Here is a 26,879-nt window from a genome sequence, read left to right as displayed (position 1 = left end):
TTTGTCATTAAATATTGTAAGTATATTTTTGGTTCAACTGGGTCACAATGGAGATGCTTAACAAAATTAGAATAAAGCATGTTTGACATAACACAATTCTGGCTGTTACTATGTTTTCTGTAGTTGTTAAGAGAGTTGGGAGGCTATGAAGTGTATAGGTCTATAGTCTGTGTGCATGGCTCAGTGTTTTCTGTCATAGTTCATTTCACACAGCATTGAGAATTTTATTCTGTCTGTAGCACAGTAAATTTTCAGACCAGTGTCATTAAATGTAGCTATCAGTATATAATTTGTTTCACACAAAGTATTTAAAACTAGTTAGGTAGCTTTAGCTACATTTAATGACACTAACCTGAAAATTTACTGAGCTAGGCCTGCATATAGGGTAAAATTGACTATGCTGTGTGGAACAAACTAGCATAATACCAAAAAGCTCAACATCGTATGCATGTGTGTCTTTGTCTCAAAATGTTTTTGTATGGTGTGTTCTCAAAGATGGATTGACCTTACTTAAGTTTCTATGTTTGTGTTATATATTTGTTGTTGTTGTTGCTGTCAAGCAGAAGACAACAAGGGTTTCTTTTTTAAATGTAGTTCTGAGCGCATGGTCACCTTGACTGAGACAACAGGTCTGAGATGACCTTACTGAGATAAGAAAAGTAAGTTTAGCAAAACAGCTTGATTTCTCTGTCACATGGGTGAGAAAGTTTAATCCCAAAATGCACCTACCATGCAAGATTGGTGGCCATGTTAATATTTAAAAAGGTGCAGAAATTAGAGTACCGGTACATTCACTATATTTGAATGTTCAAAGTTCACAAAAAGATAAGATAAGAATTCTTTATTTCAGACTACATAGTCCATACAACTAAATTAAAATATAAAGTAAAAACATTGTTAACATTAAAGAACATATATATCATACATACAAGTATACAGATACATTTACACAATTAACTGAGCCCTGCATTGTTAAAAATTAAATTAAATGGTACATTTAAAGAGTAATTTGTTCCATCTACTTATAATATAAGAATTTAAATGAATGTCATAGTTCCAAAGAGATTTCAATATACAGTTCTTACTATTAGATATTCTTGTCATCATTGAGAATGCATACTTTCTCATTACTTCATCAAAACTGAATACATAATTTACAAACATGTTGGAGGCACTGTTCCATTGAGGAAGACCTAATAGAAAGTGAAGACTATTATTATAACCAATAACTAGTTTTCTTTTCATACATTCACTAAAGTTTGTCCATAGAGGAGCACAATACATAGTGCAGCAATAAGATTTGAATAATCTAATTTTGATATTCAATGAACAATTACTAAATTTACGTAGAAACATGTTTGTTCAAGTACACAAAAATTGGTAATGTCTCATCATATCTTCATTATCTGACTGATTAAGTTTCAAAATATGACCCAAATATGTAAGAGCATTGACGTTAAGATTTACAGGGGGACGAGATGGTAAATATGAAAGAAGTTGGCTGAAAGACCATGCATACTGATTTTTTTTGTATTATCGATGATATCATTCTCAAATGCGTATTGTTCACATATCTTTAATAATTTTCTTAAACCTGTAATAGAAGGAATTATCAATGACATATCAACAAAACTAAAATTGTTAAGAAACAACACATTTGTTGGCAGACATAATCCCATGTAACACTTGAGTCAGACCCAGCTTACAATTTAACTCATCTATATATATATTAAATAACAATGGGGAAAGAATACCCTCTGCCTCACCACAATGGTTACATGGAAAGCACAGGATATTACACTTCTTCCCCATTGCACACAATGCAACTGTTTGCCATACCAGTTAACTAAAATATGAACTATGTAGACAGGTATTTTAATATCAATCAACTTTTTAAAGAGTGTCCAATAATTGTCTCCAAAAAAAAGACAGCATTGACAGATTTAATGTTTGAAATGTGTTCATCCATACATGCATCCTCAGTGTAAGTTTAAAGAAAAAGGAATTGGAATTATTGACCCAACACAATTCTAACCAAATGTTATTAAATCTTGGAAAGTGGTAACAGTGACCCAGTATTGAACTTCAACAAATGTTGACATCAAGATGCACACTAAGTGTTATGTTTGATGTCAAAATTTGTAGTAGCATTGAGAAGGAAGATTTAAAACAATTTTAAGTGATCTGGAATGTCAAAAGCAGATCACAGCAATGGACACAATTTGAAAGTAATTTTTAATAAATTTTGAAAAATAGATCACAATGACCCAGCTTTGGTTCACAAAATTGTATTAGATATACTGAGTTTAACGTTTGGTGTAGTAGCATTTAAATTACATCAGACAGGAAGGATGGACACTAAGCAAATTGGAAACAAAATATTGGAAAGTAGGTGACTGCAACTCACTTCAAATGTAAACAAATATCCATTCTAAGATGCACCTTGTAGGTTTGGTGGCAATGGGTGTAGTAGCATTTAAATGACAGCAGACAGGAAGGATGGACACTAAGCAAATTGGAAAAAAATATTGGAAAGTAGGTCACTGCAACCCACTTTAAACAAATATCCATTCTAAGATGCACCTTGTAGGTTTGGTGGCAATAGTTGATAATGTATTAAAATTAGAGCACATACATGATTTAAAATATATCCTGGACAAGCTTAAACAAATATACATTGACCCAATTTTGGTGCATGACACATGTTCATCCCAAGATGCACATGCAGTACAGTGTAAACGTTTACGTCATTAGATGTAATACTATTGGAATTAGAGCACATACTGAAAGGATGGACACAATTTTTAAGCAGATTGAAAAAAATTGTGGAATCTAGGTGCACAAAACATACTCCTCCTAAAATGCACACGCAAGTTTAGTGTACATGTTTAATGTCATGATTGAGTGTTGTAGTATTGGAGTTAATTCTTACACAAATTGAAACCCAATTTTGTTGCCCAGTACTTTTCCATCTCAAGATGCACTCTCAGTATACGTTTTGTGGCAACAATTGAAAAGATAATGGAATTGGAACCCAGACATGATTTTGCCCACTTTTAAAAATTCTTTAAAAGTAGGTTACAGCAACCCACTTCAGGTGTAGGACACATCTGTACACTCAGTAAATCCCCAGCAAGAAGATAGGATCCATGGGCAAAGTGAATCTGCTTTCCAAATTTTATAACTGCAGTATTTTCATCCAATTTGGAATGAATTTTTAACATATATTGCTTAAAGTCTTGTGTCATGTGCAAGGAATTTTAAAATTTATAAACACTGACCTTGAGGTAATAGTTATGCTAATCAGCAAGTGGAGTTCTCTCTATTGTTCCCTATAACATGTTTACAGATAATGTTAAAGAGCCACCATTAATGTCATTTTTTAAAGACAACTTTGATTCTGAGGAAAAGCAGGTTGGCTAAATAAACCTATCATAATTTACTGAGACTGATATATTGCTTTAAAAATGCTGCCCAATTAACAGCTAACAGGATGTATAATTTATATCTTCTTCAACATGACCTCCTCAGTACAGGTTTTCAGATCAGTTATCTCCCTTGAAACTGCTTCTTATGGGCAAAAAAATGACAGCCATTTATTTAGGCCTATTGATATAGACCTTGGGATTTATTTCATTTATACATTGTAAAGTACCTGTCTCCATGGATCGTAAAAACTAGAGAGATGATTATGTTTTAATCAATTTTCTGTTCATAATTCATTCATATTGTTAGATTTAGGGATGATAGGGTTTTGAATGATTTTTACAAGGCATATCGTTATGCTACATGTAATGCATTTTCGCTACATATTTAATTCGCAAAGCATCATTTTAATATCAGTAATACATTACATATCAGTATTTTATTGTAGCTTGATTGGGAAACATTTGTCCATGCCAGTTGTACGATCCTCCCATTCTAGAAATGTATTAGAGTGTGTACATCACATACTCAGTCTGACTCCACATCACATACCCACTCTGACTCCACATCATACGCCCATGCTCAGTAGTAGTACTTTTCATTCTTTTCTTCTGGAGATGTGTCAAGATGGAAAAATGATTGCTTAAGAGAAAAATACTAGTGATGGTATTTGGATTGCAGGACCTTAGAGTATTAATTCCTCGTATGTAGCAAATATCAATCCTCAGTCATTTGGGATTCAAAACATTTGTTTAATAGCTTGGTGTTCATTTTAGATAGTTTTTGTTTAAATGCAAAATGAATCACATATCCTCCTTAGTAATGCAGTTAGCCATTAAAGTCACATTAAGTTCATTTATTGATGGGTATACTTTCTGTGCAGTGATGAGTAGTCAAAACTTCAAAATTATATTTCCTATTTAAACTGTTATGTTGTATTTCAGTCTGTCATTTTATTTCCTATTTAAACTGTTATGTTGTATTTCAGTCTGTCATTTTATTTCCTATTTAAACTGTTATGTTGTATTTCAGTCTGTCATTTTATTTCCTATTTAAACTGTTATGTTGTAGAAGATGGTATTTCAGTCTGTCATTTGCTAAGTCGAGTTTGCATGTTTGTGGTTTTCCTTTCTTTGTTAAGTAGTAAATATAAGTTGGGAGTTTTTATTTATCGTCTACATTCATTGCACAAATTGTTTGTTTTTTCTTCAGTGATATAATTCTGTCAGAACAATGTCATAATCTGTTGTGAAGTTAGGGTGTAAGAAATCCCATTGGGATACAACACCCAACCTGTTTATCATGCACAAAATTTGTAAAGACAGACAGATGCCTGATCATATTTGGGATCTGACCAAAGGATGAAAAAATAAGCAAAGAAAGGAAGGTTGTTCTTCTTCCCCCTTTTTCTAAATACCCCACCTGCCTCTGACTCTGTAGGATCTTATTAGGCTGTCTATCGCTATGATTAACCTTCCTAAAAAGGGAAGAGGAGAACCTTCCAAGAGAGAGAAAGATTGAAGTTTGAGATTGAGTGCACCCCAATTATCTCAAAGCTTGGATTCAGTACACACCAGCAACAACAACAACAAAGTGAGGAGCATCACCTTCCCAAGCATAAGCACAAAAGAACAGAACAATGCCCTATCACAGGGATGGCCAGCATCTTCTTTTGACAATGGGCACTTCATGTTATCCTGATAGGATATGCAACACTATAGTTCCTTTAATTCTGGGGCAGAATTCTTCCACAAATCAGTCACAATTTGGTTTGGAGTGCTGTGACAGGTCACTGCTAACCAGCCACCAATCACAGGTAATCAGGTACTGACTACAGGATAATGAACACCTGGTACTGACCACAGAACACCAGGAACCCTCAGGTAACCAGGTACCAATATTTGAATAATGGTCAATTGCTGACCATATAGAGAGAGTCATTTTATAGAGTTGGGGAATGCACTGATATACCCTCTTCCCTTACACTTCCGTTCAATACTGACAGTTTGAGAGAGTCAGCATTTATGCATTCTACTGGGAATGGGAGCTGGATTTACACCACATCACCATCTATTTCCTATGTTAACTTTTACTGCTAATTTGATGCGAAGTTTCCATTTTCAGGGAAGTAATTCTCGTTACCATCTTACAGCACCATGGGTAGACAATTCATGGATTCCCCACAGTGCTTGTTTGGTGGGAAGTACACCTCAACCACTTACTAAGGATCAACCAACATGGGAGGAAAGGGTCAGACCCCTTCCCCCAAAGATTTAAAAGGGAAGAGAAGCATTCTTTAAGCAAAGTGACTACAAAGTACATCACCATCTATTTCCTATGTTAACTTTCACTCCTAATTTGATGCAAAGTTTCCATTTTCAGGGAAGTAATTCTTGTTACCATCTTACAGCACCATGGGTAGACAATTCATGGATTCCCCACAGTGCTTGTTTGGTGGGAAGTACACCTCAACCACCTACTAAGGATCAACCAACATGGGAGGAAAGGGTCAGACCCCTTCCCCCAAAGATTTAAAAGGGAAGAGAAGCATTCTTTAAGCAAAGTGACTACAAAGGACAGTCTTGTTACTCCGGAGGAATCAAAGGAAAATAACCCCCTCTTCCTGAAAGGGCCCTATTCCATTTCATCAGTTCCAAATTTAAGGAAGAGATCCACACCCTTCTGTAGATGGACAAAACTTCCAGTCACTAGCCTTCTACTCCCAGATTTTCCAGGTACCCACAAAGGGCAGAAGGCCTCAACTAATCATTGTTCTTTCCCCCTAAACAACCTTTCCTGAGGCATCATTCAATCTGAAAACTGTGGCATCAATCCAGAACACCATCATGCTCCATGACTGGGCAGTCTCCACAGACCCGCAGGATAAGAACTTTCACTTCCCCATCTTTCCTGTGCATAAAAAATGCCTCCATTTCTGCATTCAATAGGAGGTTTTCCAATTTTTAGCTTTGTCATTGAACATAGCTTTGACACCCATTTTTTACCACAGTAATGGCTGCTCAATTTTAGATTTAGGTGATCCCCCTGCTACAGCAATTTGACAACTGGAAGCTTCAAAACAGAAGCAAAGAATCCCACTTGCATTATTGTATCCTGCTGTTGTCCACATTGATGGGGTAGGGGCTGTACCAACTCTAGAGAAATAAGAGCTCATTCTCTCTCAGGGGATGAACTTTCTCATGTACCTGGGATGAGTTTTGTACCCCCCAGAAAGGATAGGCAGAACTCTTCAGACCAAGACTTGATTCTCAACCAGACTTTACCTTTCCCTCCTGGGGACATTAAACTCTGCAGCTGACTTGGTTCCCTTGGGGGATTCACCTATGCCATCTCCAGTTTCTCCTTCTGGTGACCTGGAAACTGTGCAAGGTTTTTCAGTCAGCCTGAATTTCTCTAGGGTACCATCAAGCTGGTGGTTCAGTCAAAATAGGTACCTGAATTGAATTCCACTGCATGCCTGTAAGCCACACATATCAGTACAATCATGTGTCAGTTTCTTGAGTGCTCACCTAGAACCAGAATTTGTATGTATCAGATGGCATGGAGGCACTCATGTTCTTTATGTTTACATGGAGGTCTGGAACCTTCTACACTATGCAGTGTCAGAGGGTATTACCATCCATGTTTACAATAGAGAGTCTGTACAGGACAGTCAAGGTAGTTCTTACAAAATGGTCTCTGTATCAAAAGGTAGCAGAGTTCCTATTCAATCTGTGAGGGAGGCTGCTAGTGGGCATGTTTGCCACAAAACTTAACAAGAAGGCTTATTGACATGTCAGTACACTAACCCAGGACATTACTTTAAAGTGGAAGAACATACCATCCCAGCACAGGGGTTTTCTTCTTCACAACAGACCTCAGATTCTCCAATTTCACATTTGGCTCATCTCAAGTGATCTATCCATGAGGCAGAGTTTTCAAGCAAGGCTGCTGAATTCATTATTCAGGCCAGCAGACATTCAGTCTCTGAGGTGTTTTCAAGTAAACTGGAAAAACACTAATCTTAGCTGCCCCTTTCTCACAGCCATTGCAGACTTTCTATTTTGGGGATAAAACACCCTCAGTGTCAACTATCAAAGGGCAGCCCTTTTGAACGTGCTTGAATTCTCTAAGGGTCCAGCCATTGACTCCAATCTTCACATAGTGGATCTCATTAAATATTTTGGGCTTTAGAGATCAGTGTCTTGCTCACCTATGTTGAGATGGAATCTTTCATGCTTTGTGGGCCTAATTCAAGGTGCCTTATGAACCAGTAGGTGAAGACATTGCTCAAGAATCTTATACTTAAAACTGTCTTTCTGCTTGACTTAGCTTCTACAAAGAAGAAGAGAGCTCCATGACCTTTTTATAGAGGAAGGATATTTACGTTCAGAACTTCCATCAGATTTTTCGTCTCGGTTGTATCTGCATAGTAAATGATCTAGATAGACTGCTTTGCTGATGTTAGGGCAGGTAGGTTCTATTGGGCAAAATTCAAAGGAAGAAAGAAGGTAGGAAATGTCTTTGTCTTCCTTAAACGGTTCTGCTGATATTACAGAATCCACCATCTGTAGGCAGTGTTACGTGTTTAGGCTTGAATAAACAGTAACAAGAAAGAGTGAAAACAACAAACTTTTTAAAATGTAACAAATAATTTATTTTCCTAGAAAATTCTGTAAAAATGAAAAAAAAAAGAATCAAATCCAAAAATAATCCACAAATTAAATTACACAAGTCCTAGTAATAAATGTTTTAGTAATTTCAAATTCAAAGCCTGATGTAAAATCCAAGATGGATGACAATGACATATGCTGTAGTCAGTACTGTGCTTATCTACAGTTCCTCGTAGAAATACAAATAATGGCACTCCAGTATTGGAAATCCAAATTAAACTTGGAAACAATGTCTTTCCAAAATCTATGTGAGCACTCTTCAAATGTTTCCAGAGAATAAAGAATTAATCCTTTTGAAATCCAAATGATCTGAAGATAATTAACTCAGAATCTGGCAACAACAAAGAAAACAACTTGATACCAATTGTAAAAGCCTGAAAACTGAGAAAAAACTCTCAAAACAAAGGTTATATTGTATCATAAGATACAAGTTTCAAAATTCCCCCAAGTTGCAAAATCAGAAAGGGGGGTCAAGTGATCATGTTTATATCACATACACAGAATATGGCCTTGATTAGACCAATAATTTTCTCTAAGAAAAAAGAAAATAAAAAAAGTTGTTTACATCTTAAATGTAATCCCATCATGACCTTGGAAACAACCAATCATTTTAGAATAAAATAGAACTTTGTTTACTAATTTTAAATCAAGGTCAGAATTTCGATCAACACCTGGTGTTTATGAAAAGAATGATTCAGGTCAACCAATTTTCTGGAAAAATATCTCCAGTGAATAAATTTACATTATAATAGCATATAATAGAATAAAAAAATTTAAACTGACAAAGAATTAAATTAAAAATAAACATGGATTAAATCGGATAATACTATCAAGAAAGTTTATTGATCCTTGGCTGAGAGAGATATTTCATTCATGAGCAAAAAAGCCAATGAATTCAGGGCTTTTTCTACCTCGTGCATATAACAATCATTCAAAATTAGGCTGCATTTTGCCAATCTTGTATGACCTTCTCTTTTTGCCTTCAGTCCTTAGCAAACCAAAGCAAGAGTATTTTTTTCCTCAAGTCCAATAGTTGCAGTACAAATATTGACTAAGATTACTCAGCTACAAGGTGCATAATTTAAATTTGTACTACCTTGGTAGTCACCATCCTTCATCCTTACTAAGAATTTCAGCCTAATCATAATATCAGGTAATACATTACTGATATTGTAGGGCATGAATTATGTAATATCTACATGTTACTACTGGATGCCCTCCCCTCTGATATCCTTCAATAGTTAAGGTCCTAGAAAATAATGAAGTGTGCTACTCAGGCCTACGACATGGAGTCGGACTGAGTCTGTGATGTATACATATATATATATATATATATAACTTTTGTAGAATGGGAGAATGGTATGTCTGTCAATAATGAGGGTTTTCCATATTAGAAAATGGTAAATCTAAACAACAGTGACTCAAGTATAACATAACTAAAATTGGTTTTACCAGTACTCCACCACACCACCACATACAAAAGCAACAACTTCACTTCATCAAAGAAATAAATATATCTCATCAACAAAACATTGTTCAGCTTATAAATTCTGTAGTGAGCATGTGATGTTATAGCATGTGTGCATGTGTGTGTGTGTCCATGTATGTGTGTGTGTTTTTATGAAAGTCTCTCCAACAAAGCTATGGCACAGACAAGCAAATTTTAACAAAGAGGTGTGACTTATCAAAACTCAATAACTGAATTATTGCCCCGGGGTCTGTACTACAGACATTACATCAGTCCCTCACACCATGTGGTTCACAAAGTATATATTACATTTCTAAGAATAATTATGAAATCTGCAAACATCTGAGAAACATAAATGCATTAAAGGTCAAGAAAATAAAATGGCACAGTTTACATCTTTTTAACCAATCATATCCTTGAATGTTTCATAGTTCATTCCACACAGCATTGTGAATTTTATCCTATATCTGTAACTCAGCGAATTTTCATGTAAACTTCATTAAATGTATCTAAAAGTACCTAATTCATTTCACATAAAGTATTTAAAACAAATTAGGTACTTTTAGCTACATGTAATGACACTAACTTGAAAATTTACAGAGTTAAAGATCTGATAAAATATGTGATGCTGTGTGGAATGAACTATCGCTGATGAACTATCGCTGACGAACTATCGCTGTTTATTGATGAAAATATACTTCATATGAATCATGAATACACTGTATTATCTACAGTTTGACACTGTTCTATGCCACATAGACAGAATAATGTGACATGAATCATGAATACACTGTATTATCTACAGTTTGACACTGTTCTATGCCACATAGACATAATAATGTGACATGAATCATGAATACACTGTATTATCTAGTTTGACACTGTTCTATGCCACACAGACATAATAATGTGACATAATCATGAATATACTGTATTATCTACAGCTTGACACTGTTCTATGCCACTTAGACAGAATAATGTGAAAGCATTTACTGAGTCTGCTTTAAATATTAGTCATGACATAAATAAAAAACAATTTTTTTTAAAATTCTGCTCTTCACAAGGACTATTCATTCTCCCACTGAGGAAACACAACACAAGAGTACATTGTTATTACTAATTATGTTTCAAGCATATTACTGTTGAATAAACAGTTGGCAGATCAGTCCCACTTCTTAAATCCCATTTTAATCGAATCCATTCAAAAATTTTACTTGTTCAACTGTGTGAAGATAATACACTTAACATTAATTGGCTTAAAGGTATATCAGAGGTGGGCAAATATGCCCTGCTGGTCAGATCTGGCCCATGACCTGGTTTTATCATAGCGTGTGGTTTTAAAAATCACTTATCCAGTCCATGCTTTGGAGGAAGTTGCCCATGCCTGAGGTAGATGGTTCTCAGATCAGTTGAGGATCAATGTAATGCAAAAATCCAAAGTGTACTTATGATATCCTGCTGGTGTTACAGCCATCTGAAATTACTCTCTGAACTGATGTAGACTGGTATCATTTTTTTCCTTCTGTTTCTTCAGTGAAGTAGCCACACTCTTCCTAAGAGAGTTGACACAGTCTGCAAGTTTTTCATCCACTATATCTAGACTATTCTCCTGGGACTTTAGGGTAGATATTAAATTGTCATTCTGCTCATTTGACTGCAAAGAAACTACAAGAAAAAATAATATGATAAATACATGAAAAAAATGGTTTCCAAAAACAATTAAGAGTATCAGAGATGCAAAAACCAAGTTGCCATGTGGGTTAATGTGCAATATATGAATTTATAGAAATACTTTATATCTTGGTAAATATTTAATCTTTTTGACAAGCATAGACCATCAAGTTTTAGAGATAACTGGTATACGGCAGAATAAAACAAATTTTGTTTATTACCATATTGGTCCAATTTTTGAATGTTTTGTTTTAGAAGATTTCATATGGTTTTATACATTCCAGAAAAGATTCATGCTAAACGAAAACCAAAAAATAAGTGCATAAGAAATGCAAAAACAAAGCTGTAATTGGAGCTAATTTGCAAGATATGAATTTGCAGATATCTTTTATTAAGTACATAAGCACAGACTGCAGCAATTGTATTTTAATAGCTAATTTGTTGAGACCCAGAAAAGAACTGAGTTTCCATCAAGAAAATTCCAAAGCAAATTGTTTTTTTCAGATTACAGTAATTTCATTTGTGAATTTACTAGTGCTCAAAAACCTAATGTGCTAAAAGAAAATCACTACAAGGAAGCTTACATTCAAGTCTGAAGAGATTTGGTCACATGGTTTCAAAGCCATATCAGGTATATTACAGGCAAACAAAATTTGAATGATTAATAAGCTGATCAAGGGCCAAAACTCTATCAAATACTGACAGAAAATGCTGATTATCAACAATAATATATGGTATATTACTTGGTTATGTTCATCTATTTCAATTCAAAAACATCTGACAAAAACAGTATGCGGTAGTGTTAAAAAAAAATCTTCGTGCATTTTATCTAGAAAAAATCTCAATAACATTGAAAATGTAGAAAAAAATTACTGACATCAAACACAGCAAAGATTTTGTGAATATACACCTTCCTATTACTTTTGGTTGGAGTTGGAAATAAGGGCTTTAGGTATGAACATTCTGATGCATGTTATTACCAGATAACAACCACATATTGCTGATTCTCAGACCTTTTGCGAGATCTTGCTGAGATGCATCCTCATGCAAAATTTAATTGAATTCCAGTAAAAAATGTGGACCATAGAGTGTTAACATAACACTGCAGTGCATTATGCACCAACTAGGAGCCATAATTCCAACCAATGTTGACAGAAATTGCTGGTTATCAAACCCATGCAATATCTACCTGAGATACACCTAACATTTTGATTGAAATCCAGTAAGAAATGAGGAGTATTAACAAGCAAATGTTGATGCCTGCCTGCCAACCAACTTGCTGTCCTAACTGGAGAACCATCTGTCTTCATAAAAGCAATACCCAAATTACAACTTTACAGGTTTTTGGCATATCTTGTCCCATTCAGCAGTGAATAATTGTAGCTTTACAGGGACTAGTGATAAGGGCAACATAAAGCTGGCAACATATGGACCTGACAAATAGTTTCTGATTGACACAGCATCACTTTCATTGCACCTCCTCCTTTGTCCCATGTTCCCTCAACTACAAAGGTGACATTATTCACCCTGTCATTGACCTAAATGCATTCAGTCAATTCATTCATGGAGAGAAACAATCACGAAAATGATTGCCCTCTCTCAACCTCTTGTCCACTTTTGTCAGGCTAAGTGTGGATGTTTTGGCACTTCAACATTCTAATGCTGACAAAGAGAGGACATTCTCCATTTTTTTCAAAATACAAAAAGATTCAAGGAGAAATCTGGACCAGAAAACTAATGAAATTTAATAATGGCAATGAATATCACCCTTAGTCAACAGTCAGTGATCTTGTAAAAGGTACCAATTTTAAAAATCTTTACTATGAGATATACAACTCTTTTCTGTTTCCTTTCATTGACAATACACTGACTTATATTAACTAATTATTATTATAATATTATCCGTGAGAAATTGATTCAGGCTCAAAACTTGCTGTTTTAATATATTATGAAGAGAATACATTTTATGGCAAAAAATACACTTCTTTTCTTTTCATGAAAACATGTCAAAGTTCATGTCAATAAAAGATCTACTGGTTTAGAATCCAATCTACTGATCAAATTTTTTAAATCTACTGGTATAATGTCCTGGTTTCTGTTACATGGATGCAGCTACTGATCAAACTTTGTAAATCTACTGGTTGGATGTCCTCAAATGTATGCAAATATTGTCCATATATGGACAAAGTTATCCCCCTAAACCTTCTCCCCCTGGATGTAGGTACTATGAAACCACTCTAAATTATCTACCCATACCCTGTGATTATAATGACGTAATTATCTACCCATGCCTAGGTGATTACAGTTATGTAATTATCTATCTATGCCTTGTGATTATAATTACGTTATTATCTCCCATGCCCATGTGATTACAGTTATGTAATTATCTACCCATGCCCTGTGATTATAACTCTGTAATTATCTACCCATACCCTGTGATTATAATTATGTAATTATCATCCCATGCCTAGGTGATTACAGTTATGTAATTATCTATCTATGCCTTGTGATTATAATTACATAATTATCTCCCATGCCCATGTGATTACAGTTATGTAATTATCTACCCATACCCTGTGATTATAATTATGTAATTATCTACCCATGCCTAGGTGATTACAGTTATGTAATTATCTATCCATGCCTTGTGATTATAATTACTTAATTACCCATGCCCATGTGATTACAGTTATGTAATTATCTACCCATGCCCTGTGATTACAGCTATGTAATTATCTAACCATGCCATGTGATTACAGTTATGTAATTATCTATCCATGCCTTGGGATTTCATGTCCTTGATCTGCTGCTGAACTGGTTTTATGTCCTTGAAAAAGTCTCGGAAAGCTTTTGCAAGTTCTATATCTAATGTACCACTTTCTGCTTTTCTTTCATCTGACATGCTTCTCTGATGCTCATCTGTGGAGAATCTGCCTGTTTGTTTTGAAAGGGGAGAGAAGATATATCATAAGAAAACAAATCTAAATAAAAATAAGACTAATGAAACAAAATAACAAACCAGATACATTGCAACTAAAAACAAAGCCAATAATAATGATAGTAATAATAATAATAAGGTTTTTTTGTAGACTCAGTAAAATACTATAAGTCTACAACAAAAGAATTCCAAATACTAAATGATTACCTTTCCCAAGTAAAAGAATTAAGGCAAGAAGCGAAATCAATAAGTATACTGTAAATGGTAAGTAATATGCCCATCTCATGACCTTTTCAGTACTAATGACTTTGACCTTTCAGCTAGGGACTTGAGTGTTGTATGGTAAGGTACTATAATCTTGACCGTTAGACCCAGGGCTTGGAAATTGTATATTTGACACAATGTCTAGTCATGAAAGATAGCTTGTTAAAAGTTTCACCAAATTGTCTTGATTAGATTGAAAGTTTTATTCCAGCAAGGACGCAAGTTTGAGTTACATCTGCCCTTGTTGTGACCTTCATGTTAAGGTATAAACATTTTTCAAACATTTTTATTATACAATATATCAGTGAAAGAAAAATCATATTGCCACAGTCATGATAGCACTTTTATTGTCATAGTGGTAGCATCACTATTGGAACTAATTTTTCCCCATATTGGAAATATATCTGCTTTTCTGTATGTTATTCAAACCTGTACTATCCATATTTAGACCTATTTATTTATTTTCTTCTTCTGCTCCATCCTCTCTCTCTCTCTCCAGATCAGGATACACAAATCTTAAAATATGTCAACTCTGGACCCTCTTATGTGCATTTATGCAATCAGTGACGTGCCATAAAAAATTGCCTAAAAACAAACTCCAAACAGCAAAAAATAGACGTACAATATTATTTTCATTACAATTAGCTTTCTTCATTCAATCATGGAATCTGTCAGTGACTGAACTTACATGACGGTGACATGTTGCTATTTGTCACACATATAGTGTTGTATGTTTGTAATACTGACCAATGATATATATTTTTGTAAAAAAACTTGTGGTTAATTATAGTAAAAAGCTTTTTTAACAAGCAGTTTGAACTTGCATCCCAAACATATTTGAAAATGATGGATAAATCAGAGAATGATTAGAGTTTATTGTAAACTGACAATAAAAATTGGATACAGTGTCTGCTACCGAAATAAACTGCAAGCTTACTTAGGCCAGACAAAATTCATGTTTGAAAGTATAAATAAACAAAATAAAGAACAAAAATCTTTACAAGTAAAACTCAAAATCTTTTGTTTAAAGATGTTATGCTTTGAAGACTATCAGGTACAACCTGTCTGTGACATTTCTACTCAAAGGCCTCCCCCACCCAACAGTGTCAACCTGACAAGAAATATATTAACTAAAATATTTTGTAAAATCTCATAATTTTCATATAAATACAGTTGTTATTTTGACAAATTACACAAACTGATGCATGATATGTAAAGGCCAACTTTGTAAAATGTCACTATCCCAAGATTATTGCAAAATTTAGAACTACTTTTTTATAGCTGTAGTAATACAGCTGTTAAATGCACTGGTGCAGTAATTGAGAAAGTACATTCAGATCAATGTTTTTTGCTTTAAAATATATTTAATAAAATGAAAATCAACATTTTTTTGAGTAGATACATGAAAATATTTCACTTCTGAAGTGGAAACATTCTGGATTATCACTTATGGCTTCATCACTTGTGATAATACAGTGCTTACACTTCACTCATGAAACATTTCTGTATATCCACTCAAAAAACATAGTTATCCTCTTTAAATTCAAGTTACAGAATTACTTATTCCCCAATGGAACCCTGACCCTGAGGTGGAGAACCTGGCTATGGTACACACAACACCATCTAGTCATGATTTATATATGGGCAAAGTTTTATTAAAATACCTTCAGTGAGTCAAAGGTTACACTCCCCACAATGACACAAGTCACAATTATTTTTCTTTGCCTTGACCTTCAGGTTGGGGCATGACTATGCTACATGACATTCTGTCTAGTCATGATATATTATACTTGGCAATGTGTCTTGAAAATATGAATGGAGAGAAAACTGACAAACAATGTAATAAGACGATATACCTAATTTAAGCTGGGCCAATACAAATTACCAGTATGAATCTAAACTGAGCTTATGGTATAAAATTGATTCATTTAAAATAAAACTTGTAAATAATGGAATTCAAGATTCTCTTAACCTTTTTCTTTTTGCAACCATGCTTCATTGGAGAGAGATCATGAGAAGAATATGTTTCCAGTTTTTAAGTTCGGTCAAAGTTTTCATTTTGGGCCCATAGTTCTTAAAGGGTTCAAATTTGATTTTCAGTTCTATTCAGTGGTAAGCAATGTGACAATCATTTTTACCTACAAACTGTATTTTCAGAATTGTTCATAAGTTTATGAATGAATATTCTTCAAAACCAATGTATTTTGTATGTTTAGTACATTTTTTCTTATCACAAAAGACCAGTCACAGCCAGTCACCATGAACAATGTGCTATACCTCTTTTCATTTTATGGAAGTGGGAAAAAATTCATTAAGTGATTACAAAGGTTTATAAATTAACTTATTCATAGTCACATGCTGCCAAAAAAGTATTGTAAATTTACACTCATGTGGTAAACTGTAATATTATACTTCTTTTATTTAAAACCATCTTTCACTTCTTGGATACCTTACTTTTGAATCCAAAATGAAAAGATGACTTCCATATATTAAATGCAATCCATGCACAACTTTGGTCAGGGTAAGACACAAAACTCAGGTTATTTAGATGAAACCAATGTTACTTCTTTCAATTTATGTGACCATGACCTTTAAAATATTGACCCCAAAAACTATTGGAATTCCTCTGTCCTTGATCTCTGACCTTCCAAATTCTACCAGTTTATAATAAGTACCATTAGATCTCAGATGGGATTCACCTTCTGAATCACCAATCAAATAAATATTTCCTATTTCTAAAAATGACAGACATTCTTGAATATATCTTTACTAACAAAAACTCCCCAAATACAAAATGCACAGCTTTATCTGATAGGCTTATAAAATTCATCACAATATAAACTGTCAGTGCCTGTCAGATCTCAGTTATACTGGAAATATCAATTTTAATATGTTTGACATACTGTACATTAAGCCAAAGTTTGGCCAGAAGCATAATTTACAATAGGAAAATATTGCTGGCAAATACTGACTTATATTAAATATTCTAACTTAGCTTCTGGTAAACTAACATAGTGACTAAAAACTGACCTAATTTTGTAGACTGATATTCAATTTTGTTTAAAAACAACATTGCCTGACTCATGAACATAGTAGGCCAAACGTTCGATACATTTTTAATGTTTATATTTAAATAAAATACTCCATCCTCTTATTTTACATTTAAATCAAAAACCTTGTATATTCCCATTTACACATAAATCAATACAAAATTTCTTGTTTACTGTTACAACTCTAGGTCTTAAATGTAACAGAAACCAACAATTTAAGTAAAATCAAGAAATAATTTATTTTTCTAAATTACAAAGTGAAAATTTAAGAAACACTTACAGTACCATGAATTAAATACCCCCAAATCCTAACTGTCCTATCATGAGTCCAAGAACAATAGTCCTGAATGTCCCGATGTGCCACAATGATGTAATCCAGAATGCCTTTGAATGAGTCCTTAATAATCTAATTTAGTAGCGTGTATGAATCCAAGCAGTGAATGAGCACTTTAGTAACTCTAATAAATATTTAAATAATTCATATCATAAGCACTTTAATAATTCAAATGATTGATTTAAATAATTCCTCTTGAATTATATCTTAACACAACTACAAATGATTCCAGAGACTGATCATAAAACTAGAATGAAACAGTAATGTAAAGTTGTTTAAAAATACTCTATTTATGCAGACAAAAACGAATGTTCTAGAATTCACTAGACATAAGTCATTTCTAATTGGAAACTTCCATCAGATTGTTTCTAGAATATTCTGAACTCATAACGCTATATCAACATCTTATTTACAACTTACAATCATGGACAAAAGTTAGCTCTGTAAACATGTTATCCACAAATGAACATTAACCCAAAGTACAATCCACAATAATGGACAAAACTTAAGCACACAATATAGATATGCATAACATTATAAAGATATAAAATCCCCTGCTGATAAAGAGCACTTATACATGGCTGTAAAATTGGTCATTATATATAGGTTTGATTGTATAACCTGAAATTTTGATTTAAATGGATATAATCTAATAAAATAATTGATGCAACAATAAATTAAAATTTGTCCAGAGAATAAATAATTTATAATAGTAAATGACAACTGTATATGAGACATTCTGTTTTACTCTAAGCTTCCAATGGAAATTTTACAGGCTAATCAGGTTTCTTACCTTTTTTCACCTTGGCAAACTCCAATGCTTGCTGCTGCATGTCTACCTTGATTTTGAGTTTAAAGTTTTCCTCTCGCAGACCTGAGCATTCGGATTCCAGATTCTCAATCATAGCTTTCTGTTGATTAGTGTCAAAACAGAAATACTTAAACATGGAGATTTTATAAGGATAAAACTGTGGAGCCTGTTGTACCATACATCCTCATTCATAAGTCAGATCCAATTGTAAACTGCATAGACCCAAATCTTCCACTGCATACTGTGCAAGCAGATCTCAATCTAGTGGTCTGCCATGAGTATTTAGTAAAATAGGCAAGAGAAACCCTGATCTGCTAGTGCATTATCCGTTGCAGATCAGTGTTCTATGCAATATTTACAGTTGGACTCAACTTATAAACTAGTAAAAATACAGTAAGTAAATCCTCAGGAGATATGAAAAACATTTAGCTAGATTGGTACTAATATGCACATGTTATTCTGTAAACCAATTTTTATTTACAGCTATTGATTTAAAAACTGGTGTGAAATTATTTCCTTTTATTTTAATTTTGTGTATATATAACCAAAACATCATTGAAAACAATGTCTAATTTTAAAACAGTGTCTAACTTGAAAACAGTGTCTAATTTGAAAGTGGTACTCTTCATGTGACAGGTACCCATCAGTAATAAATAAAAATAAAGCTGAAAACTGAATGACATCATAAAATAAATTTCCCTTCCCAGTCAACTGCTTAATTAATTACACCTATTACTTGAAAATGTTAGTGGCCATTTCAAATTTTAGGTTGCCAAGACATCAAAATATGGTCACCTTAAAGATTGAGAGAAGAATTCAATTGAGTATCAGATGACAAAAACTGTAAGTTTAAGTCAAATTAAAGAGTAATTATAAAAAGCACAAAGCTATTTTTAATACTATACCAGCATCTGTCTCACAGAGCTGTCAACAGCCATCAAATGCTTTAGTGTCAAGACAGTGATTAAAATTCACTTTTAGGAGCTCTCTAAATGATCTGTCTACATTTCTGGACTAAACTTGACTGACAAATTGACTTTAATTTATTCTGATGATAATTTCAACTATTAAAGCCTGAAGTTAACCACATCTGCATTTATGTCAGTCTGACTGACAGTAATTTGACTGCTGACCAAATTATCTGCATTTGTCTCCACATCCTCATTTTTCTGGATCTGTACCATTAGCTAAGAAGTCATGCATTAGACTGGTCACTGATAGGCTGTAAACCAGCCTAGTCACATGTAAAGATCATAACCTAATGTAGGAACTAGCAACCTCAAAACAAAAATGGATTATGCAGTGAATAAAAATGCATCTGCCAAATGCATTTATCATACAATATAGTATTACTTATAATTTGACTGTGTTGATGACATTTTCACATTGCTGAATTATGAATTATGATTTAGAACGGTCACAAGGTTGTGGGCAGTTGACAATTTTCATCCCCAATTTAGATTTTAACTTTAAGCACTGCCTATGATCTAACTTTTGAAATGCAAGTAACTGAGCTTTAAACATACATAGAACATTCATATAAGGGGTCCCTCAAGGCTCAGTTTTGGGCCCTCTCCTCTCCATTTGTTTGCAGATGATGCAACCTTGTATACTGAAGTTATCCAAATGAGATTAAACTCAGACCTTATTCAAGTCCAAAACAACGAAATAGGATGATAATTAATGAAGGTAAAACAAAATGTATGATTCTGGGGACATAACAAAAGCTACACAAGTCAGGGAACCCAAGACTATCTCTGGCAATAAATAATCATCCATTAGAAAATGTCAAAAATGAAAAGCTTGTAGGTGTGACCATAGATAATAATTTATTATGGAATGACCATATTGATAAGCTTTGTAAAACACTGTCATCCAAAATTGCCCTACTCAGCAGAATCAAGAAATATTTACCTATGGAAACTCAAAATCTATACTACAAGTCATATATTTTTCCAAAAATGGATTATTGTTCAAATGTATGGGGAAACTGTGCTAAATCTGAGCTTGACAGGATTTATAAACTTCAGAAACAAGCAGCACATGTAATTTTAGATGCATCTATTGATCATCCCTCAAAAGCATTATTTACAGAACTCAAATGGTTCACAATATAAGACAGGATATATTTTCACAAGGATGTTCTTTTATATAAATGTCTAAATGGAACTGCACCAGAGTATCTTCAGGACTTATTCAGGTCTTGTTCAACACAATACCAGTTGAGATCAATATCACATGGAAACCTTCTACCACCAAAATCAAGAACAGAACAATTTAAAAAGAGCTTCCAATACTCTGGTACAGTTATGTGGAACAAGCTTCCACTACATGTAAAAACTGCTGAAAATACTAAAGTATTTAAGAAAAGATATCATAAGCATGTATGTGCTTCTAATAGATTATGGAATTTAGTATTTTACTACTAAACATGTTAAAATAAACAGTAATTATTGCTATCTTCAAATAATGTGCATTGTTATACTCTCCTTAGAGGGCCTCAAGGGAGAATAGTCCTTGACTAATGAGTCACCCTCTATAAATAAAGCATTAATATTATTATTATTATTATTATTACAACTTCAAAATAAAAATATTTTATAGCCACAGTTTCACATTCAGGGGACAATACAAACATGTTTGGGAAAGAAACTGTAAATTTAATCTTGAGCTACTTTGATGGCATGTCGTGTCAAATCCCATTTTTCATCACATATTACACATTCCTCACTCCTTCCAGATAGTGGCCTAGAGGTCATAACCCAACATTATATTTCACACACCCTCATCTTTCAGACTGTGACCCAGGGGACATCATCAAATAATTCATTACTGTTCTATAAGGTTAAGAAGATGAATACTGAAATCTTCACTGGCAGATCCAGCAAAGCTAAGACTGTGTTGCTTTAATTAGGTCTGGTGGTTACCTGGGACACAGTCAGATGACCCACCAGACACAGATTTTGTCTCCGCAAAGCTAAATTCCTGTGATAAAATAACTCAGGCAGGTTGACTCTGCATGCCAGCCAATAGCTTCTTTCATGTCTGGGACTGAAACACTGCATGGGGAGAAAGCAGGGGTGTCTGCCCACAGAATTATTTTTACTGAGTGGGGGCCATGTAGTAGTCAGCTTTGTCAGTTTTTAAGTTTTAACCGATGTAAGCCAAAAAATGTTTAGAGGTGAAATCAAGGGTGGTGGGTAGGGGGAAAGTGCCCCCCCCATGCCCCTATGTGCAAGTATCCATGGGAGAAAGTGACATCTACAGTTGCCACGACTTGTCTCTATGCACTTTAAGAAGTGCCTTAGGGCATGCAAAGGACCTTTTGTATATATATATATATATGAAGCCATATGTCTGGTTAAAACAGTCGGATCTCTCACTGAGATCCTAATAATCAAGTCTGGGTCTCATAGCTGAGTCAGAGTTTGGCTTGCTGGCAGAAACTGTCCCAGATGGTGAGACAGTACTACCTGCAGGATCCACTGGATCAAAAGAACACCCCATGCATCCAGTCTTCCCATTGCATCCAAATTATCTGCGGGAGTGACAGATGAAAAAAGAGGAAAATGTGGCCTGAAGCCAGAAATTGGGTTGCTTGTCTCCTGCACCAGTTGGTGCACACATTACTTAAAATTTGGTGTATCCAACTGCAACTGCAACATATCTGCATTAATCTCCTCCTTGGATCACAAACTGCACACACTGCAAGGGGAAGATGAAGTACATTGATACATACCAGGCAGAACTCATTAGTGCATCCTGGTGTTTTTGGGCTGTTGTATTCTTTAAGTAGAAGAGTACATCTTTTGTTTGACACAAAAAAATGTAATGTTATAACTGAATACCATCCTTTCCAGACAGTCTGTAAATTGAACAGACTCAGCCTACAAAGAATAACTCATCTCTCAAGGTGTAAAATCATCTGTATTCCTTTAAGCTTTCTTCACTGTATATGACTCTCTTGGTACTTTTCTAAAGTACAAGTCTTTTTCTTGTACTCTGCTATTTCCTATTCCGTGTTTGTAGTATCTGGTATTGAGATTCCTGATGAGAACTACAGTCAATTTTCAGCAGAATATTAAAAGAGCAAAACTGGTAATTAATGATGGTAGGAGAGTACTCTCCAAGCAGCTTGATTAGTCTTAAACAAGGTAAGTACTGCTTCATGAAACTAATTTTTGATAGAAGTTAATATGGAAATCAGCTCACTTTTATATAATTTACAACAATTCCATGCAGATGAATGCAGCAGTGTGGTCTATGATTTTCATTTTTTCTACTGATTAGTAGTTCAAAAGCACCAAAGTTTCCCTGCAACAAATATTTCTGTGAAATACTGATGACACTCACCAAAGCCATTAGCACCCCACAAGATATACATGTAACTTGTTTTTACCATTTGTTCATTCAACCCATCCATATCATCCTGAGACATCTGTGGGCCATCTGTTATCAACCTCTGTTGAACCCTCGCCAGATACATGGCAAATGCTGATCTGGCCTGCACTTTGCTAGGAAAGAAAGAAAAACTAGAAATGTATTCATTAGACAAGGTTTCCCATCAAAGAACCTGAAATGACCAAAACACAAAACTTAACCATGGTGTGACAGATGCCAGGATGGAGATGTGAATGGTGTGTGTGTGACAGATGGAGATATGAATGGTGTATGTGTGACAGATGTCCAGATGGAGATGTGAATGGTGTGTGTGTGTGATAGATGGCCAGATGGAGATGTGAATGGTGTGTGTGTGTGTGTGTGTGACAGATGGCCAGATGGAGATATGAATGGTGTGTGTGTGTGTGACAGATGGCCAGATGGAGATTTGCATGTTGTGTGGGTGGGTGGGTGGGTGACAGATGGCAGGATGGAGATGTGAATGGTGTGTGTGTGTGTGTGTGACAGATGGCAGGATGGAGATGTGAATGGTGTATATGTGTGACAGATGGCCAGATGGAGAAATGAAGTGTGTGTGTGTGTGTGTGTGTGTGTGTGTGTGTGTGTGTGTGTGTGTGTGACAGATGGCAAGATGGAGATGTGAATGGTGTGTGTCTGTGACAGACGGCCAGATGGAGATGTGAATGGTGTGTGTGTGTGTGTGTGTGTGTGTGTGTGTGTGTGTGTGTGTGTGTGTGTGTGTGTTTGGCATATGGCAGGATGGAGATGTGAATGGTGTGTGTGTGTTAGTGTGACAGATGGCAGAATGGAGATATGAATGGTGTGTGTGTGTGACAGATGGCCAGATGGAGAAATGAATAGTGTGTGTGTGTGTGTGTGTGTTGGTGACAGATGGTCAGATGGAGATGTGAATGGTGTGTGTGTCTGTGACAGATGGCCAGATGGAGATGTGAATGGTGTGTGTGTGTGTGTATGTGTTTGACAGATGGCAGGATGGAGATGTGAATAGTGTGTGTGTGTGTGACAGATGGCAGAATGGAGATATGAATGGTGTGTGTGTGTGACAGATGGCCAGATGGAGATATGAATGCAGACCTGCCAACCCTGATGAGTCTGTCTCAGTAAGGCAGTTGATTTGTTTCTGTAAGTTTGACCAGTTTTCAGTAATGTGTAATAAAATACCATAAACTGTTATTGAAAAGCTGGAAAGCATAATTAAAAGTTCGGTATTCGGAATGTGCAACGATGATAAACATTATGTTCAACTGAAAAGTTTGTAAAGTACACATAGACTTTATTTACCACTGGTACAGTTGCACAGATTTTAGTTCCAAACCCTATGAAGCTCAATGGCTTGTTGCTATCTCTCAACTTTATGTAATTATTGGAAATTCTTTTTTCCATTTCACATGACAATGGCAATCATATTTCCCACCATGAGTCATACTCAAATTGGCACGTGATGTCCAATAAACATAATTGTGTCTCTCCAGCTTTTATTCACAAGAATCTGAATATTCCTTTTCATATTTCTGTGTTAATTATTAACACTTTTCAAGGGGCTTATTTCCCCTTTTGTCTTAAACATGCATTGCTCTCTGGATGCCATTTTTTTTTTTAAAAATATCTATGATCAACAGTTTGCTCATGTAGATGCTTCACATGAACAAATATGTGCAGTTAAAAGCATCTGATGTGCTGCTGTAAAGTTAGTCTGGTTCCCTGACCAATTTCACTACTTCTAACATGAAACCTGGATCCAATCAAACACAGATGAACAAATTTTCCAGAATTTTTGTCAATGATCATTTTTCCATAGTTTTTGCTTGTATGTCGTAAGTTCGTATCTTAAAGGTAAATTTCATAAGACTTACGGCAAAATCGTAAGAGCTGGCAGGTCTGTGAATGGTGTGTGTGTGTGACAGATGGACAGATGGAGATATGAATAGACAAGAGTCACAATTAAAGCCCTGCCACTGTCATGACAAGGAACATTTATCTAGGTGTGACAGATAGCCAGATGGAGATGTGAATGGTGTGTGTGTGTGACAGATGGCCAGATGGAGAAGTGAATGGTGTGTGTGTGTGACAGATGGCCAGATGGAGATGTGAATGGCATGTGTGTGTGTGTGTGACAGATGGCCAGATGGAGATGTGAATAGTGTGTGTGTGGTGCAGCATTTCATGGTACCTCAGCACAATAGTGGTTATATGGTGCAAGTAAAGGAAAAGTTCAAACAATACAAAATGAGTTGCATACAAATTTAGGAAGGTAAACCCTTCCAAATTACTGTAAACATGAAGAGCAAGAAAATAACATAAAACATAAAGATATTAAAATTCTGTAAAATCTATAGAAAATAAAAGATTGCAGTATAAAATCCCTAAAACTTATGGTAATCTTTTTGATAAACCATATTCCTAAAAAGGACCAAATTTTCTTCAGTGCTACATCATCACACATGTTTTTTTTTAATGCAGTTCATGTCAAAATACTTTCTAACAAGGTAGAAGTCAACACACTAAGTACAAATATTGTTATACACCTTGGTGAGGTTTCTTGTCACAACACTACCTCATCCCTGCAATTTGTTCTATAAATGGGATGCCATACAGAATTTCGTGTCTTTCTTAAGCTTTTGGTAGAGTTCTCATTCCACATATTTTGCCAGGAATGCTGATTTATATAACATTTGAAAAGCTAGAATGCATGGAGGCTTTGGCTACTTTTTTTGCCTTTTCATTACTCCTTATTACCAATGTGACTAGGCAGCCAACTGTATAGAATACTTATCAAATTGCATCATCTTTCTGTAATATTAATGGCTTGTAAGATTTAAGATTCTACAGGGCTTTCAATGTGGAAAGGAAATCTGAAAAGCTGACAAAATTTTATGTTATTGAGGTTTCACCATAGTTATTAGTATGGCTGAAATTTCTACAAGAAAAACTGAGGTTATATCAGGTAACTGGCTCTAGTTGTGCCATGGAGTGTTGCCATGGGAGCTCAAACTATATCTTCATCTTTCAATTTCATCTGTATACAAGAACATATGGCTACAAGGCAAGGCTCTATTTTAAATTGAATTTACTCTGGAAAATGAGAAGATTTGTGGAGGAGATAAAAATGGACATGTGTAAACTAAATGCCCTTACAATATCATGGTGGAGTAAACCAAGAAGGCCTGATGCCATTCACATGTTTACCATTTCACAAAGCATGCTTATATAGTATTCTAAGAACACATCCTATATAAATTACATGACATATAAACTATATACATCTCCAAAACTATATATTTTATAGATCTAACCTATTTTACTATATCCCAATACAGATTCTACCAAAATTAAATGTGTAAATGTGCAGTATTCTCTTGCCTATAGTCAAAGTCATCCAAGAGCCTGATGATATAAACCCATTTACCAATTAGTAATATTCAAAATGGATGAGAAATATGGTCTCTAGATCTAGAAAGGTAACAAATCAAGTGTTGGCCTCATTATGTTAATGATAACATATGATTAACATAGAGAAACTGGAATTTGGTGTTCCAAGTGGTAACAAGTTCAACCAATCAAATATAAGATTACCTCATTAATTTCCATAGATCTTGTTCATGATCAATCTCATCCAGCATCTTGATAATACAAGATGTTATAGAAACTTTGATTCAAATCTTATCAGAAAAATCATATAAATGCTAAAAGTTCAGAAAACCAGATGAAAGGGTCACATGATTAGTATACATTAATTTCACTCATCATTAATCTCAAATAAAGATTTTGATGACAGAGGCCTATTTAGCAAGTTTGATGAAAATGCTATCAAAAATGCAAATA

General features: G+C 34.7%; 1 protein-coding gene across 1 annotated transcript in view; it reads right to left on the bottom strand.

Moving 5' to 3' along the window:
- Positions 1–6,254: 6,254 nt before the first annotated feature.
- Positions 6,255–26,879, bottom strand: part of LOC149808285 (tubulin polyglutamylase TTLL5-like) — a 121,214-nt gene continuing 100,589 nt past the window's right edge. The window contains exons 22-27 of the mRNA XM_089966531.1: positions 23,035–23,149; positions 18,618–18,735; positions 14,020–14,172; positions 11,052–11,232; positions 6,711–6,800; positions 6,255–6,336 (exon numbers count right to left, since the gene is read on the bottom strand). Of these exons, the coding sequence (XP_089822657.1) occupies positions 6,255–6,336; positions 6,711–6,800; positions 11,052–11,232; positions 14,020–14,172; positions 18,618–18,735; positions 23,035–23,149 (739 nt within the window). The remainder of the gene's footprint in view (positions 6,337–6,710; positions 6,801–11,051; positions 11,233–14,019; positions 14,173–18,617; positions 18,736–23,034; positions 23,150–26,879) is intronic.

The sequence above is a fragment of the Sinohyriopsis cumingii genome, chromosome 1 (assembly GCF_028554795.1).
Source record: "Sinohyriopsis cumingii isolate HCF-2022 chromosome 1, ASM2855479v2, whole genome shotgun sequence".
Classification (NCBI taxonomy): Eukaryota; Metazoa; Mollusca; class Bivalvia; order Unionida; family Unionidae; genus Sinohyriopsis; species Sinohyriopsis cumingii.
This window is presented reverse-complemented; position numbering and strand designations above follow the sequence as displayed.